The 18,664-nt window shown below is 43.1% G+C and overlaps 2 protein-coding genes across 35 annotated transcripts in view; one reads left to right on the plus strand and one right to left on the minus strand.

The window, feature by feature from the left end:
* Nucleotides 1-356: 356 nt before the first annotated feature.
* On the minus strand, nucleotides 357-2,050 carry LOC310898828 (sulfotransferase 1 family member D1-like). Its single transcript, XM_083834369.1, has 7 exons — nucleotides 1,836-2,050; nucleotides 1,637-1,762; nucleotides 1,442-1,539; nucleotides 1,217-1,343; nucleotides 1,027-1,121; nucleotides 737-917; nucleotides 357-607 (listed from the first exon to the last, which is right to left on the minus strand). The coding sequence occupies exons 1-7, from the start codon at nucleotides 1,978-1,980 to the stop codon at nucleotides 495-497; spliced, it is 885 nt and encodes a 294-aa protein (XP_083690495.1). The 5' UTR covers nucleotides 1,981-2,050; the 3' UTR covers nucleotides 357-494.
* A 73-nt stretch (nucleotides 2,051-2,123) lies between these two features.
* LOC310898830 (uncharacterized protein) overlaps nucleotides 2,124-18,664 on the plus strand; it is a 56,568-nt gene continuing 40,027 nt past the window's right edge. For 5 of the 34 annotated variants that reach the window (XM_083834373.1, XM_083834372.1, XM_083834385.1 and 2 more), the window contains exons 1-3: nucleotides 8,212-9,950; nucleotides 11,373-11,459; nucleotides 17,230-17,320. In XM_083834373.1, the coding sequence (XP_083690499.1) occupies nucleotides 9,865-9,950; nucleotides 11,373-11,459; nucleotides 17,230-17,320 (264 nt within the window). In that variant the 5' untranslated portion in view covers nucleotides 8,212-9,864. The other 29 variants (XR_014583749.1, XR_014583750.1, XR_014583751.1 and 26 more) reach the window with 25 other exon arrangements.

Consider the following 18,664-nt stretch of genomic DNA (forward strand, 5'->3'; position numbering starts at 1 on the left):
CCATGCTGGTGCAACGGTGATGGAAATTTCTGCCCTGCCACCGCCCGCTCTGCAAAGAAACCTGCAGCATTTCAGAGGCGTAAACATGCCTGGGCACATAGTCAGCGTGGGGGCAGTGAGCACACCGACTTGCTTTGGGGTTTTTCCACTCTTAGGACAGTCGTTGCTCCTGCTGGCACCGCTCTTTGCTTTATAGGAGTGGGCCAGGCCAGCCCCATGTGTCTGGGGCTGAAAGTGATGCTTTGGAGTATGGGGTCCCCACGGCAAGCATCTCCATGTGCCTGCAGGCGTCTTGAGGCACCAAGAACACGCGTCAGGTTCTGCCCTTGCCCTTCATCACAGATGAATGCTCAACCTCTGGCTATTGCAATTTATTATGGGAAGAAAAATGTCCGGCGAGCTCCGGGCTGCAGGAATCCGGTGCTGGCTCCCCATCAGGGCAGGGACCCCTGGGAAGCGCAGGGGGCAGGCAGTGCCCCGGGGGTGGGCGTCCCTCACACCTCTGTCTGGAAGCAGAGTTCTGAGCCCGCCATGTGCTGCTGGTAGTGCCGGTCAAAGCACTCATTCTGCGCCACGGTGAAGTGGTTCTTCCAGTCTCCGGAGATGCCTTTGGGGGTAGGGAGGTGAGAAAGCACGTGGGGCAAAATCTGGCCCCCGCAAACATCTGCAATCTGGGCTGAGGTAGGGCCTGGGACCCACCCTCCCCACTGACCCAGGATCACTGGCCGAAACCTACCTTTCCGCATGAAAGGGGAGAGGCTGTGGTCCATCAGCGAGGAGGGCATGGTCTCATAGTTAGCGGCGGGGTTCTTCTTCATCTCCTGGAAGGAGGTGTGGTGGAGGATCCTCGCCACTGTCTCCTCTGGCACCTCCTTGCCCAGGAACTGCAAGATCTTCTGCACCTCACGCCGTGGGTCCTGTGGGGTGGCAGGGGCAGGGATGCTCAGTGCTGGTGCTCCCCCTAGAAATGGGGGGGGGGGGGCAGCCAGGGCAGGTGCGGGCACCCCTCTCTCCAGCCCACCTTACCTTCTTCATGTCCTCGTAGAAGAGGTAGAGGAGCCGTTTCTCCTGCCTCTTCTCCCACCAGCCTCTCACATGCTCATACCAGGACCCGTAGGCCACTGTGGGATGTGGGTTGGGTTAGCCAAAAAGTGGCAAGGAGGAGGACGCCCTCCCCACCAGCATTTTTGTGGGAGCCCAAGCATTCAGCCCCCACCTTTTCCATTCATGAAGGTCTCCAGGAACTCAGCCAGCGTGCCAGGATCAGGGTGTATCTTGGCCATCTGGTAGAAGTAGTAGTAGGAGATAACAACGTCCTTGGGGTTGCGGGCCATGTAGATTACCTGGGGACAACCGAAGCTGTGGTTGAGGGAACAGGAACAGTGCCCCCTCCCTACTGCCCTGCTGGGGAGAAAGGTCAGGGGCAGCCCCATAGCATTACCTTGCAGTCCTTCTCCTGGAAGGAGGCCGGGAGGAGCTGGACTGGCAGGTGGGTCTTCACCAGCCGCGGGGATGGGGTTTTCTCCAGCAGGTCGACACCTGCAGGAGGGGAGCTCAGTGGGATGAGCCCCCTGCTCTGACACCCCCACCCGTGCCCCAGCTCGACCCCTTCCCCCTACAGCCCTCGGCCACTCACCGCTTGGTATCTTGGGGGCCTTCATCTCTAGGAAGGGCACCCGGTTGAAGATTGCATCCCGCCGGCACTTCTCCACGTCACCGTCATGGTAGATCATGTCCAGGATCTCACTCAGCCACGTCGTGCCTGTGGCACAGGGCAGTGTCTCAGGGGCTGCAGGCGCCCCGGCAGCGTCCCCATCCCCCCTAGGTCCACTCACCTGACTTGGGGTAGGTGGCGATCAGCAGGTCATCATGCCGGGCTTGGAAAGCCTCCACCTGCGGCCAGCCCTCTATGAAGGACTTGTAGAAGGGGATGCCGTGGAGGCTTCCCAGATCCTCCCTGCCCACCTCGTCCATCCCCATCGCTGGCAGTGTGTCCCCAAGGCACTGACGCTCTTCTGTGCCTGCGCTCAGGGGAGGGCAAAGTCCACCCTGAATCACGTGCAGCCCCACGGGGCGGTGACAGCCTCCTCACCCGGCCCCCAGCTCGGCTTCCTTCCCCTGTAAAAGTATGGGTTCCACAGACTGCATGCGCTGGGGACTTTTGGAGCAAGACAGGCTCGACCCGGGAGAGGAAACGCCTCGTCTGTTTGCTGGACTGCACTGCACAGCCTTGTTTTCTGGCTGTTTCTGTCCATTGCCGGCTCAATGGTGAGACATGGCTTGGTTGGGGAAGGGAAGGAGGAAATTGGAGGCCGGTGGGTCACTCCATGGGGAGCAGGGTGGTGGGATTTGGGAGCTGGGCCCCAGGGCTGCTGGGGCCCAGCTCCGGCTGTGGAGCTGCATTGGAGGAGACCCAGCCTTACTGCCCGGTGCCGCTTCAGCCTCAGCTCTAGCTGCTGAGGAGCCCCGGCCCCCCCACACCTCTGCAGTCCCAGGGAGATGCTGCCAGTGCATGTTAAAGGCAGTCATTTTAGTATAAACCGTCACAGCTGCACACGGTGTGAATATTGACTAGCTGGTTTGTATTTATTGATTTATTAATTAGTTACTATTAATTAGTTACTATTATACTATGTTATACTATGTCTGGAATAGAGAGTGGAGCCTCAGAAGCGTTGTTTTGCCCAGAGACTGTCTCAAACACTGAATTCAGCACGGTGCACATCACCGTCCTGCATTTTGGGGATGATTAAAGCTGCCCCAGCCCCACTCCCCCAGCCACTGTGCTCTCTGGATCTTTTGTTAGGCAACTGCTCAGGTCTCTCTGTGCTCCAGGACATCTACGTGCTCCGGAACATCTTCTGCATGTTCCAGAACATCTTCTGCATGCTCCATAATGTCTTCTGCATCCTCCGGGACATCTCCTACATGCTCTCGGACGTCTTCTGCGTGCTCCAGGACATCTTCCACGTGCTACAGGATGTCTTCTACTTGCTCTGGGGCATCTGCATGTTCCAGAACATCTTCTGCGTGCTCCAGAATGTCTTCCACATCCTCCAGCACATCTCCTACATGCTCTCGGATGTCTTCTGTGTGCTCCAGGACATCTTCCGCGTGCTACATCATGTCTTCTACGTGCTCCAGGACATCTTCTGCATGTTCCGGGACATCTCCTGCATACTCCAGGATGTCTTCTGCATGCTCCGGGGCATCTTCTGTGTGCTCCAGGCTATCTTCTGTAAAATGCGGCAGTTCCAAGATGTGGCCCCTGGCCCTGCCCTCCTGGGCACTGCAGGGAAGGCGGCCACCCCACTGGGAGGGAAATGGAAGCTCCAGTGATAGAATCATAGAATGGCCTGGATTGGAAAGGACCTCAAAGATCATTTCATGCCAACCCCCCTGCCAAAGGTTGGACAAGAGGTGATGGACAATCAAAATGTGGATTGGTTCATGTTTGAGGCTGAAACCTTTTGACATGATGCCATTGTGTTACATGGGAAGAAATGAATGTTCAGTAGAGAATAAAGGCCATATAAACTAAATTAAACCATTAATTTAACATTGGTGGTTGGGAAAGACACACTGTCAGTCAGCCTAGGTCAAGTCAGGGCTGTGAAGTGTGACAAAGCCCCACCTCCACCCTGCCAAAATGCAAGTTTCTCAGCAAGGCCACTGGCCTTTTCCTCTTGGTATGGATCTTTGTGTGCTGGTTCCATTTGTATTTTATAAGCACACCCCTGACCACCTGAACTCCTTTCCTTCCCCTTACTCTCTCTCCTCCACTTTCTTTTGTGCTTTGCCCTTCAGAACCTCATTTTATCATGTTTCTGGTCTTACCTAGAGAGACTTCTTAGAATAGTTCTTTCCTGGCAAACGTTTTCCTAAGGGTCTTCTTACAAATGAAAGCTCTTTTGTCACAGCATTTGCTTGTGTGATGGCAACATGGCATGAAAACATGGCAACACACATGAAAGCCCCAGACCAGAAGAGCCGAAGAGTTAAGGGCCAAAAAGCCCTGCGGGGCAGGGAGGATATTTTGAGTGGAATTTTTCCCAGACTGGAATGGATATCACAATCACAACTCCTTCCTTGGCAAGGGCAAAACCTGTCAGGAGGCATAAAGGAAAGCTGCTGTGTAGTAAAGAAGCAGGTTTTGCTTTCACTGGTGTTGTTTCAAAGATCAAAGACCTCAGGGTTTTCCTTTCTCCACCCTGCCTTTGCCCACCTGCCAGTTTATGGCTGGTTTTTATTTTGTATTTCCTGAGAGGATGTGGCAAGCAGTGCTCAGGACCAGCTGAGATACTGTCTTGAGGCACGCATGACATCACTATCTGGGCAGCTCTGGCACCACTCCCTACACAGGAAATACTTCGGAAGAGTTTCTGGCTTTCTGAGTAATAGCGATGGTCCAGGGCTCTTTGAATCTCGAGGATGCTCTGCCCTCCTCCCCCTGAGCCAGCCCTGGGAGCTAGGAGCTATGTATCCCCCCCAGGCTGGGAGAGCAGGGCTCAGGCTGGTGTGCACCACCTAGGGATGGCTGCAGGCTGGCACAGCTCCTCTTTCCTTCCTGCAGCATCCGGTGCTGGGGATCTCTGGAGGAAGGAAGGAAAAACAAAGAAACCACTTATCACAAAAACGGTGACAAGGGCTAGTGTTCTCTCCTCAGCAACACAACATTTTAACCCGGTACAAAAAACAGGGATCTCCTGGAAAGAGTCCAGCGGAGGGCCACAAGGATGATACAGGGCCTGGAGCATCTTCCCTATGAGGAAAGGCTGAGAGACCTGGGTCTGTTCGGCCTGGAGAAGAGAAGACTGAGAGGGGATCTTATCAATGTTTACAAATATCTTAAGTGTGGGAGACAAAGGGATTTGGACAATCTCTTTTCAATGGTTTGTGGGGACAGGACAAGGGGCAATGGCCACAAAATGGAGCCCAGGAAGTCCCACACCAACATGCGAAAGAACTTCTTCACGGTGAGGGTGACGGAGCACTGGAAGAGGCTGCCCAGGGAGGTTGTGGAGTTTCCTTCTCTGGAGATATTCAAGGCCCGTCTGGATGCCTATCTTGGCAGCCTGCTCTAGGGAACCTGCTTTGGCAGGGGGGTTGGACCCGACAATCTCTTGAGGTCTCTTCCAACCCCTACAATTCTGTGATTCTGTGAAAACTCAGTTAATTTGCACGCATTTTATTAAGAAACACATGCTTGGTAGTGCATGAAGAGTAATCAATTCTATTTCCAAGATCATCAAAAAAGAAAATTAAAAACCAGCGCATACCTATTTCTTGCTTGCATACTGCATTTTGCTTTCACGTTCTAAATTGCTGTCTCAATAGCCTGCTCAGCTGTGCTCAACTGTTTGTATTGCTCTTTAAGCAAACATTGTCCCTGAATATTTCTGCTGCAAATTATTATTGCTGCAGAAGTAAGGTGAACTGTCTGTATTGTATCTTATTTCAGCATCATTTAGAACTTCACATTTGAAGCAAACTGTCAAGATCAGAAAAAATGTTTGTCAGTCTCAAAGCACCCGAGGCGAAATCTGCAAGTTGTTTCCACATGCTCATTGTAACCTTGTCTTTGAAATATATACAAACACTTTGCACTTGAAATCAGTAGATATTTCCCCCTACCAAGTGAACACAACAGCTACACAGTACTTCTGTAGCTCCTCACTGCCCAAATCCAAGCACTGCAGTTTCTCAGAATGAAAATGCCAGCTCACCTCAGTCTGCCACACACTTCTTGTTTCTGTGCATATCTCAAAAGCACATGCTGTCAGCACACAGCAGAAGCACTCAATGGCTTTATGATGTGCACTCAGAGCCTTAAGAACAGTAGTATAATATTTAAAATGAATACTGAAGCATTCTTCTCTTCCTTACTCCTTTAGAAGTATAAAGAGGTCATATTCCAACAAGATTGTGTTAGGAAGCTTATACAGTGTCTCTTGAACCTAATTCTTCAGTTTCCCAAAATATTGTAGGAGAAGAATATTCCAGAATATGTCCCCAATACAACATGCGTGTAGAGACAGAGAGGCTTACCTGGCAAACATTTTTCTCCCCCCCAGCCTGGATTTGCATCAGAAAAGCCAGTAGGTAGGTAGGATTCAGCTATTATGCCCTCTATTTTAAGATTCAAAAAAGCAGTATCATATTTTTAACTACTTCAGGATTTTATTTTTTTATATTTTTATTTTTTTACCAGGTTAGTAGCAAAACCTGTTTTTCTAACTTGATTAAGACATGTAAGCAGGCGTGACTAAAGCAAGAGGTGCTGGAACATAAGAAGAAAAGTGATGAGATGCTTGTGGTGAGGCAGCAGCATCACTACAAATTGGACATTTTAAGAGATGTAGGGCACATTGTCAGCACCTTGAATTTAAGTGGGTATTGCCCTAAATTAAAAGCCCCATGTTTTTCCATGTTTCTGCTGTCTTATAAGTCGAACAAAGCTCAATTCTACATCGGCTTAGAACTTTACCTGGGAAGCCTTATAGCTGCAAAACCCATAGTCAACAAAAGTTGTTAAGAACCACCTGGATGGTTCTGGGCAGCATGGAGTGGAAAGGATTGCTCAGGGAACACCTGCAGATTGGCGAGAAGTTGAGCTCTTTTCTTACACAAATACATATGTACAAATACACATATGCATATTTCTCACTGCTTTTTCCAGGAAAAGAGTCACACTAGCGGAACAGTCTTTACAATGCTGTATGTACTCTGTCAGGGGACTGAGTTGCGATTTAAGATTCTTCAGGGGAGATAGATGTCAAGTAATCTTCAGAGCCCCCTGCAAGTCATACTTTTTTCTCACCCCTCTGCCATCTCTCCATCTCTAACAGCAACACTTTTTAAGTCATGCATGGCAGCTGAGACAAAAACATACACACATTTTAAATATATACACATATGTGTGTGTATATATACATAGTCTGTGTGGGCGTGTGTGTATATGGCATAGATTTGGCACAAACCTAAGCAATCATTCTGTTTATACTAGCATTCCAACAGTAATGAAGAACTAAAGCCATGAGTTTTGTGGCTGGTAGTTGACTGACAAAAGGCAGCAAAAAGCTGTCAAGAAGACATCTTAGTCTGCTACCTCGTGTTGATTCTACTTTTTAGTCCACTGTGCCCTAACACACACAGGGATTTTTTATTTATTTATTTTTTAAAATTTATTTATTATTTTATTTATCTACTTACCTTCTTCCCTCCTACTTAAGGGATTAACAGCATGACAGTTTACAAAGAAACTTTTTTTTTTTTTGATTCATTGATGGCACTATACGACATTACACACAGCCATTTTTAGTCAGATTTGTATTGTAACAGTGACATCCACTGGCCAGTATAAACAGCACCAGGTTCTTTTCTGCTAAGTAAACTTAATAACCGATAGGGGCTTCACATACCTAAACAGATTCACGTAGAATAGTGTAAATAAAACTGACTGTAAAATATCCAGAAATATATGAAATATTTGAGAGATTATGGTAGTGTACTACCATATATTTTACATTTCATCCTAATGTCCCCAGGTAAGGTTAAAAAATATAACTAAATCACATATTGCAGCAATAGAAATCTAATCTGAAAAATAATCCTTATAAAAATAGTAATGATTAGAAGATACTTTTTATTCTGAAGACATCTACTTTTTGGTCAGTCTAATAAAAAAAATGCAGAATTTCTTGGCATTTTAAAATTTAACTTAATTCTGGATATTTCAAAAAAGAGATTTATTTTTCACTAGGTCAAATTAATACCGGAGGTAAAGACAGTGTCATAATGATATCATAATACTAGCACAGTAAACAACGGCAAGAACAAATCACGCATCTGTTGTAACAGAGTGAGGACCAGAGCCACCTCTTTAGAGATCAGCTGACACTTTAGGAGTATGAGTTTGCCAGACATTTACCACCATCCCAGAATGTCAGAATAGTAAAGTATTTGAGAAATCAGGTGAAAGAAAATTTGAGAAAAAACAAAGAATATAAATTAATTTCCTCTTTGGCCATAACTCATGAAACAATCAAATGGAAATGAATAAAAAGATGACTGTGCATAAAAGTACTATACACATGCATTCATCTTCTGAAGAAAATATTGGAAAAACAGAATAAACCTAGAAGAGTTAAGCTAAGAGTTAAGAAGAGTTAAGCTAAGAGTTAAGCTAACTTCACAGGGGCAGGAAGAGCACAGCATGGATGGCAGTAACATACATCAGTTAATCGTGGTGTTGACGGACCATTCTGTAGGAAAGGGCTCACAATGGGGAAACCGTTTACACTGCAGCAAGGAGCCTGTGCTAGCAGAAGAGAGCAGCAGATGAGAATGGGAGGCAAACGAGGAATGGAGCTTGGGTAGCTGAACTTTACTCTGACTTTCATTTGTATTCTTTTTTCAGTACTGGAGAAATAAAGTGTGCCAACCCACGGTAAAGTATGGGGTAGAGGGAATGCTCACTGACATCTAGCCTCAATAGCTGTTTGTTTCAATACGAGGCACTTGTCATTTGGCCACCACTGCTTTTGTCCGAGATGCAGATTTTGAGACAGGTGTCAGGAACAGAAAGAACGCTGTGGTTTCCTGGTGAACCTTAGGTATATTTCAGACTTCATCAGTCTAGCACCTGGTGAGCTGCATGCACAGAGACAGATTTTTTTTCTTCTCAAAACCAGTGCAGGCATGGGTCCTGGAGTAGCCAGAGGACCCTGGGAGAAGAGGACTACACAGATGCGGCAGAGCTGGCAGGACAACACTGGCGCAAACTTTCCTATCTGTAGGAGGGCTGAAAAAAAAGATATTAAAGGCCATGTTTTCAAAGAAACTCTAATATTTCCTTCCAATGCCTTCCTTGGCTTGGGCACTGTCCCACACCTGCACATTCAGCCCTACGTTTTCCTCTCCTTTTCCATGGTTATTATTTTAACTGCATCTGCCAGCACTGAGCAGCCATGAGTCTCATGATTAATATTGTCCTAGAAAGCATAAGGAATAACTCAGAACAGCTCTCCCCAAGTCTACTTCACACCAATTAAGTATTTATGTGACCACAGGAGAAGGTATTTGATAGAATGGGATTTCAGCTGGGTGAAAATTGCCGCTATGATAAATACTTACTAATTTATACAAACCAGTGCCTCTTATAACAGTAAGAGAAAAGGAAACATCTGCTAGACAGGAGACACCTGGAATTCAGGAGTTTTACTCTCAACTACATGCTCTGCAACGTAGCGCTCTGCATCTTTTAAGATCAGTGTTGCGCCCCTGCTATCACAGACATCTGTGACAGCTTCTACATTTTTCTTTCCAAGGCCCATGTCCTATCCAGCTGCTTTGCTGAGGTGGGAATGCTGGTATGCTGTTGTGCAGAAGCTAAAAGCATTAAAGAGTTTCCTGAGGGGCTGGACTCTGTACATTACATCCAGCTGAGGGTTTGTGTAAACAGGCAGAGAGCACCAGGCTCCAACAGTAAAACAAGGCATGGGGTTGCCCACATCCCAGGCTTGGGCTGCTCTGAGTTTGTCTGATCATAGCAATGTAAGCTGGGGCAGCAGCTTCCCAGGATTCAGGCCACAGGTGGTGCTGGGGAGGCTGGCCAAGTCTCAAAGGAGGCCAGGTTCCACTCTCACTCTAGTTCTGTGCAATACCTTGGCAAAAATCTCTTGTGCCTCTCAATAACATTTTTTTCCTGTTGACTGCCACCATCTGAGATGTTCAACATGCATCAGCTTACTTGATGGGCATGAATTCTTCAGGCTTGTATGAGAATAACTTTTAGACAAAGCAGCTCAGAGAGTGTTAGCTAATAGCTCCCCAGAGGTACCTTGTGCACAGCTTCTATGTTGCATGATATACAGTGTCTTGACTGGAAACGCAGAATTTTCTAGATTTTGTGAAGTCCCACAGGAGTCAATTTCTGCTGCTATTTTCATGTAGGTGACAAAATGGTTGCTTAGAATTTTTTTAACGTATTTTGTATTTATGGCTTAAGGAAGATGCTGTCTGACACTATAAACATATTTTGTGTTTCTCAATTGGTAATTTATAACATAGTATGTTTGGCATTGTGGAAAGTTTGTAAAGAAGTTCAATAGAAATCAATTAAAGGAGAACCAGGTTTCAGAGTATCCATTGATAACAGGTAAGAGATAAGCATATTAACAGGAGAGAAGACAAAACTGAACATCAGAATAATATAGCACAGGAAGAAATAAGATACCGTTTTCTGTAAAAGGATGGATATCTGCATAGGAAAGTTCCACATTCATACTGATCTCTATTGTTTTCTTTGCATTATCAGAGCAGATTAAGAATAATATTTTCCGGATCATTATCATTATGCCAACATGGTTCAATTCAAATTAAGATGATATGATCTTTGACCCCTTCTGCCCAGACCCACTGATTCAGTGAGACATTCACAGGCCTGGCCTGATTATGTAGGCTACAAGATTTATATATATATTTTGTTTTTCCTCAAGCAAGACTCTGAAAATGGTGTATACTCCTTTCATTATTGTGCCTTTACACATTTCAGCTGTTTCTTAGTGGTAAAATAAATAGTGCAGAGGCATGGTGTTGGGTTGTTTCCTGCAGTTGCTAAGTTATAAGTACAGTTCTTGGCATGGCCTTGCTTCCTGACAATCAGAAAACTCCCAGACAATTCCCAGTCTCAGTTTGAGGATTAGCATGAGCTAGGGACTAACAGGAACAGGTATTTTGACCACAACCTCTCTGTTTTGGAAAACAGGAGAATTTAACTATACACACATGATCCATATGTTGCCAGGTAGATCCTGGTCCATTTTTATTTACTAGTGCAGTTGAGGCAACACTAGCTGTAAGCGTCTAATCAAGTGTAGAAGAGCCTTGCTTCTCATAAGCATCCAAAAGTCACGACTCAAAACTCATTGTCTTTTATGAAGATTGAAAAATAATCTTTTTTTAAATTATTATTTTATTTTTATTTTTATTTTTAAAACTAAAGATTCCATAAAGTAGTCTTTTGCTTTTTAACAGTCTGTGACTTTTTTTTCCCCATCTTGGTTTAAGTTTCTGGCACTGCATCAATGCAACCTTATAATTATGGGCCTACATATATTAATTACAGAGTAGCTACCAATTATGACATAATATGCATATGGCATACACAAAAACCAGTATTATACAAAAAATAAAAATAAAATTATCCACAGCAGAGTTTTGGACATCTGTTTAAGAGATACTTGTCTTTGATAAAATCCTCTCTTCCATTGTGCCTTTGTATGTGCTGTTCCACTTAAGCCCCGTTTATGCTTCCTGCCTGCAAAGAGATGATTTTAGATGTCTGGTCAAAGAATCCTCTTTTATTACAGACTTTTGAAATGCAAGAGAGAGGATGCATGCTACAGTCTTTTACATTCGCTTCACCCAATTGGTCTAGCTGTTTGCAGTTGTAGCAGGTAGGTAAAAAACAATAGATTTGCTCTTCCTTGGCCTCTCCTATTGCTATCACATAGCTGTTTAAATCCATATGATGAAAAGTCTCTACTTGTGTGTTCCTTCTGCTAGTTCTGATTCCGCTGTGTTGTGACTTGATCTCAGATAAGTGATTCTCCAGACTTAGTGGACATGACCCTGGTTTAACAAGCAAACCAAAAGTAAACCTATATTTGTCCTGCCAAACTCAGGGTGTGAGAGAAAGGGTCATGGAGCCTCTGAGCTTTAAAATGGTTCTTCTTTCTTCTCACAGGTTACAGTTCACATTTTAACTCTTTCAGGCTGATGGCTAGCAAAGGAAATGCTCCTTCATGGAAAACATAGTGTATCAAGAGCAAGCCAGGACCTGAAACTGAAAATAATAATTTGCAGGCTAATCCTGGAGACCTCAAAGTTTATTTCCTCCCCAAACAGAAACAGTTATAAGAAATCAGACCATCTAGGTAAAACTCTGCTGAGAAACTGTTCTGATGAATGATTCCTAAAACATGTTTTTGCAAATATTGTACTGAGTAATTATGACATGACTATGAAGAACAATTATTTTGATAGAAATTCATAGTTTATACTACTGTGAGATATGTGCAATAATTGTGGATCGTATCTTCACCTATGGACAGACTTTACATAGTGGAGGTTAGGGGACAAGGCAGAAAAAAATCCTTGATACGGCATTTTGAAATGCTTGACAGATTATGAAGTCATGCAAAGGTTTCCTATCTCTTCAATAAAACCTGAGGAAATGTGATTAATTCCTTTTGCATCCCACAGAAGTGTGTATTCTAGAATTAATATCATCAGCGATATGTTTCCTTTCACCCTACTGCCATGAAACACTGCAAATAGCCTGGCTCTGTCTTCCTGAAGATCTCTTTACAGGTATTGGGAAGCTGGTGTTCAATCCCTCAGAAGTTGTCTTTTCTCCAGACTGAACAAGCCGCGTTCCTCTGTGTCTCTCCACAGAGACAGTGCTCCAGCCTCCTAAGCATCTTGTTGTACCTCTGCTAAATTTGCTTTGGTTTGTTGATGTCTGTCATGAACCGGGAGACCTAAAACTGGATATTCTAGACTATGCTTTTATTGCAAGGGGTTATTTCTTCCTAGGTGCAGGACTTTTCATTTGTCAAGTATTACAGCACAGAAAACAGCTGTCTCAGGAAATCACACAGCAGACATAGGAGTCCATTTCCCAAAAGAGGGAAATAATAATAATAATATTAGATATTTTTTATGAGAGATCTCTTTCTAATTTTCCAGTTTTTGAAAAATCAAGCTATTAAGATCAGCTGTTGTCCTTCATCTCCAAGACTGCCCTCACCAAATTAAAATTAAAACCTAAAAACATCTAGGGAAGTGCAGAGGAAAAAATGAATATATTATCATCATCCATTTTACTTATTTTCTGGCATCTGTAGGATCTAAACATTATGTCAGCTGCTGAAGATATAGAACTATTTCCAGAGAAAAAATGGCCAAAAAATGAACTACATGCTGCTGATATGTCTGTGTGCATTAGAAGATACAGCTAAATTAAGTTGCCAGTACATTATATAAAGCAATACTATTCCTTTAATTGATACTTATTTTCATAGTGTCTTATTTCTGATTCTGATACAGTCATTACTGGACTGACTCCAAGAAAGGACCATCCTCCGATAGGAATGGAATGGGCAGTTTTCTGGGTTATATGAGCCTGGGAATGGAGGAACAGCACACCTTTGTTTTAGCAGACAATTTATGATTGTTTGCAATACTTCAGTGGTTTCCCTAAGTCATTCGCAGTGACCCAAACCTGAACCCATGCCACAGCTGCTCTCCCCATGTGTTTTTTTTTTTAGTTTTAGTTTTATTGTGTGTTCAAAATTACAATACAATCAAAAACACACCCCACCTATAAATAACAGCATCTGGTTTTCTACAATGCAGCGCCAGTGGCTGTTTCTGATCTGAAAATAACTCTTCTCAGAACAGTGAAAAAAAAAAAAAAGATTTAGAACAAATCAAGTAACAAATACTTTAGGAGCATGAGCTCAGATGGGGAGTTACCATCTATCAGAGCTCCCAGCTGATTCTAATACCTTCTTCTCTCTAATTACAGCCTCTGTTACCAGCCTTCCCTTTTGTTTCAGCAGTCAGTCAAGCAGGTGAGCTTCCATTGTCGTGATACAACTATTAGATGCAGCATTTTGGGTGCAGCTCATCAGCCTGCTATCTATAGAAGCAAGCTCCATCAGACTTACTTTGTTCATTAGGTATTTTTAATTGTGGTTATTTTAGAGGGGACTGGCCCAGCTTAAGGCATATTGGTGTCTTTGGACGGTTTGTTTGTTAAGCTTTAAAAAGGAATGAAGTCCTGAATTGTTGTCTTATGCTGCTGGAGCACACTTAAGAAAATTAGGCCATGACATTATGTGCTTACAATATGGATGTATCCAGAGGAGTGGATGTCTTCCAGCTCTATAGGTTCCTTTTTTTCTTCTTTTTTTTTTTTTTGTAGCAATCTACTTGCTGAAAGGAGTGAAAACAATTGTGATAGTCTTGAAAGAAGCCAAAAAGAGAAGGTTTGTTAGCATTTATATTAATCTCTATGCATTTCAGGTTGTTCAGCAGCTACTATTTAGTTTTAATGGAATTTGGACAGGCAACCTCTGAAAAATAGGAATGGGACTTATAACTATCATAGTTGAGGCTGTAGCATACTTTGAGTGTCTTGGCGATAGAAAGATGTCAGTAACACATCACTTAATGGTGGCTGGAAAGGATTTGTGTTCCTAGAATGCAGGGGACTAGGAAGATATACACAATGATGATTTGGTAATGGAGGGAGATCCTGCCTTTTGTGTGTTTATGTTGACTTATGAGCGTTTATTGTTGTTTGCATTGTGGTATTTCTAGACCATAAGTCACATTCAGGCTTAAGAACATAGCAAAAGGTAGTCTTTACTGCAAGACTTAATTCAATGTAGCAGAGATGGACTGTGTTCTTCTGGAGAATGCTATGTGTTTTTTATGTTCCTGTCTCAAGTGAATTATTTGTTTTACAATACTGTAGCTTGTGAAGTTCCATTGTAGTTAGTGTTTCATGTAGATGCTAACCTGCAGTAAAAGGAAGAAAATCCATTTTGCACTGCAGTTTGACTATTTCATTCTTTCTACTGCATGGACCCTATTACAAGACCCTTGTCAGGCAGGACAAACTTCTAATGTGCAATAACCTTCTGTCAGGGAAGACTATAAATATCCTACTCCTTGAAAGGTTCTTGTCCAAATACTGTTTAGAATAAACAAAACAGTTGAAAGATTAGTATCTAAGTAGCTTTTTAGTTGGTTTGCTTCCAATCTAAAGAGTGATGACCAAAGTGACCATTCTGCAAGAGCAACAAAATTTTGTATTGTTCCTCTTGATACATGAAATGCATGCAAAATTGTTTGAAAAGTGCAAGTTGATTAGTAAAAGAAAGCTTGCAGTAATCATAGCAAATTCAAAAAAGGAACTAAGGAAGAGCATTGAAAAGAATACATTTAATTGTATGTAATTACTTGATGTAATTACTTTCAACCAGAGGAAGAAAGGGAAAGGAGCATGCTAAATGGTGTTGGTAGGGCAGTTACACTAAGATGATTTTTCCAAATGACTGAACTTGGTGTGAGTTTTGAATTAAAAATAATAATAATGTCAGCTGTTTCTAGCTGCTTTTGAAAATGGTTATAAATTTTCTTCACCGTGATTAGCCAAAATGTTCTACCCTGTCCTTCACATACATTTGCATGTTTGACAAAGCTTACTTTCTTTTCTGGTAATACTCTGCAAGCCAATTATGTAGAATACAAGTCCAACAGAACTTGAAGCATCAATACATAAGTAAAAAGCTTTGAGCCTTGTGATGCTGCAGCCATTTAAACATGCAAGTGCTCTAAAACTGAGCTGCTCAGTTGAATGAGTTTTTGACATACCAAGTTTGATATCTTTGAATGAATTATGGTCTAGTTTAAAGTAAGGATATGTGTATTGCAGAGGAAAGTGGAAGCAGTTTGTGAGCAGGGTTCCTGGTGTGAAGTCAGCTGCTCTTGTCTCTGTACAAGTAATCACAGCTGACTGTGCTAAATCATTAATAAATTGAAGGTCACATCCTATCCATCACTTTAATCTGTTTCCCAAGGGAAGTAAAGTTTAGAGATGGAATAACTTATTCTATTTTATAATCACTTTTTATAGTGGAGAATTCATGCAGATATTTTCCTTTTTGGGCTTAGGGTTAATGCAGGAAGATAATGCTACTGGTGACATGCAAATGAGTGTATTGGTACGACTGGGGTGAGGTGGGGGATTCAGATGTTCTGAGAAGCTGAGTGATTTTTCTTTTTCTCCTGGCATCATCTGCTAAGCACATCATGTGTTTTTAAGGTGGTAAAGAAAATGCACAGTATTAATGCCCAGAGATGGTGAAATCTGAATGTAGATGACTTCTCTAAGTATGCGTCTCGGTGTGCGTACCATCGGGAGATGCCACTGAGGACCACAGATGGCTATTTTGACTGGAACACTTGTAATTTTCAATGCTCTTTTGTGCCTCTGAACTGCTTTTAATCCAGAAAAAAAGTCTCGGACTTGTACTAAATTTACATTCTGAAGGATATATTTACATTCTGTTCTGAGGCTTTATCAAACCTGGCTCTGGACAGCACTGTAGCAGCAACAATGTAGAGTTCAAAATACTGGTGAACTTCTTAGCTGCCTTATGCTGAGCTACCACTGTTGCAGATTCACAGAATGGTTTGGTTTGGAAGGGACCTAAAGGATGATGTAATTCCACCCCCCTGCCAGGGGCAGGAACACCTCCCACCAGACCAGGATCCTCAAAGCCTCTTCCAGCCTGGCCTTAAACACTTTGAGGGATGGGGCATCCACAGCTTCTGGGAAACCTGTTCCAGTGCCTCACACAGCAGCAGTGCTGCTCACCACAGTTGAGAAATATTCTTAATCCTGGGTGCTTGTAAAAGGCATGAGTGCCTTATGCCAAATCTAGCCTAAACTCTAAACCAAGTGCAGGTGTGTGAGATTGTGATGCCTGTCCTGGCTTGTGCAGGTCGAAAGGTTAGATGATTAATTCTAACTCTGTTGTGGCCTACATGGCCTCCACTCCCCCCCCCCCCCCCCCCCATTTTAAGCATGTGTGTTCCCAAAAACGTCCACTGTGAGGAGCTGTTTTCTGTCAGTGGACAAGTCATGGCTCACAGTAAGAGCTGTTGTTGACTTACTGGGAATATATGCGTTTTCCTCTTTCTGCAGCAAAAGAACTTATTGAGCCTTTTATAGAGTTGAAGAGTTTCTTTCTCTATGTCTCTGCTAAACAGATCAACTATGGCTGATGCCATGAGAAAGAGTTTTGAGATTTTCCTTGCTACAAGACAGCTGTTGTCCCCTGCCTCCCCTCCTGATGGGTTTCTGCAGCACACAGTGGGCTGCCTATACATTTGTCAGAATGTGGACAGGTATTTTAGGTAAAAGCACCCGTGTTTCTTATTTGCTTGCTGAGGAGTGCTGTGCAAACTTCAAACCTTCATATATATGAATACACGTGGGACTTGTGTATTTTTCATTGCATTAGCTGACTTGGCAAATATTCCAATTAACAAAAAACATAAGGGGAAATGGAAAACATGGCCTAACGTTTTATTTCCATGTTGATGCATTATAATGATTCCCTTAAAACGGCTTGTCTTATTCTTCAGCGAAGCCTTATCTCGTCTGCATATGATGTTCAAAAAGGGCCTGCTGGAAGATCCAAGTCCAGTCTGCACTCTTGAAGCACCTGCTGTGCAGGTAAGTTTTCAAAATGAATGTTTCTTTCAGTGATTCTGCAAGATACAGATCTGGAGAGAAAACTGAAAATAACAAGCGTATTGCGGTGTCATAAAGTATGTTTCTCATCTTTTCTAAGGATGAAACATCTCAGTGATAAAGTGCAAAAAGTTGATAGATGTCAGCTTTGTATGGAAATTGTATAGACTAGGATGTCAATTCCTGCATTTATTCAAAAGGAACGTACGTGATGTTTCCATAATGTGGTGTCTAGCTCACCTGTGCTGCAGGGTAGCACTGACCTTTTTTCTGCTCTGGATTGCTGGTCTGCCTACAGTGGAGGGGCTTAGAGAGAGGGTTGCAAGTGAGGGGAGCACTGCAGTATGTAGCCCTGTAGGAGCACATGCTTGCCAACAGGATCCTCCACTCTCATGTGACGTTCTTCCTCTTCCACAGCAAGGCAGACTTCTTGTGGGGATTTTGAAGGGTGGAAGTTGAGTGTAAAAGGTCAGTGCAAAACATGAGCCTTCAGCAATTAATAGGAATTTGGAATGGGCACCTCATCAAGGTGATTTTTTTTAACCTTTTAGGTAGTATAGGCCTGTACTTTTTATATAAACTGGTTCTGTTGGCCTTATTAAGGACAAAAGGGTGAAAGAGAAAGCTTAAGAAACTGAGCCAGATGTTTCTCTCCAATTCCTTGGTGAAATTGGCTCTGCCCTGAGGTAACGGGCTCAAGTGTCAAGATTTTATTGAAATAATAAGCAAGAACGCAAGAGTTAAACATCCGTGTCAGTAAATCACCGCAACTTTCCGAGGCTGGTGAAGAACAGATCAAATCAACTTCCTATCACAGTATCAGTAGCTTGCCTAATTCAAATTGCTACTGTAAAAAAAAAAAAAACCTCTACATGAAATCTGATGAAAATTATTTTATTTCTGTGAGAGTTTAGTCCTTTCTTAACCTTGTGTAAAGAAATGGAAGAAGCAATTATTTTCCTTATAACCAGGACTCTTATCGATAATCCATCCAGAAATGGGACATGATTTCTGCTGGCAAAAGAAATGAGAAAGTCATTATCCAGGATTGATGGTGAACTTAGCCATTTAATGATGTATAAGAGGAGATAAATGACTTTTTTTGGTTTAACAGTTTGTACTTTCTCTTTATATTTCATTACTGTAAAAAAAAAAAAAAGCTGCTATTTGCATTTATCTCGTAATAGATAATCTTTCTAAGATGAGAAAGATGAGTAATCACTGGTCATATCGGCTTCTCATTTTTGTCTCACCTTCACTCTAGGGACTTGTACTAAGGAGAGGACAAACTGGGGAATTCCTTCTGGGGTATGTTGATGCTTGCAT

This window comes from Anser anser (genome assembly GCF_964211835.1).
Source record: "Anser anser genome assembly, chromosome: 4".
NCBI lineage: Eukaryota > Metazoa > Chordata > Aves > Anseriformes > Anatidae > Anser > Anser anser.

Excerpts from the sequence above, each read along its gene's own strand:
- LOC310898828 (XM_083834369.1), bottom strand. The coding sequence starts at position 1,980 with ATGGGGATGGACGAGGTGGGCAGGGAGGATCTGGGAAGCCTCCACGGC. Across the intron at positions 1,763-1,835 it reads CGCCACCTACCCCAAGTCAG|GCACGACGTGGCTGAGTGAG; the intron begins GTGAGTGGACCT and ends CCTGTGCCACAG. Across the intron at positions 918-1,026 it reads TCTACGAGGACATGAAGAAG|GACCCACGGCGTGAGGTGCA; the intron begins GTAAGGTGGGCT and ends GCCACCCCACAG.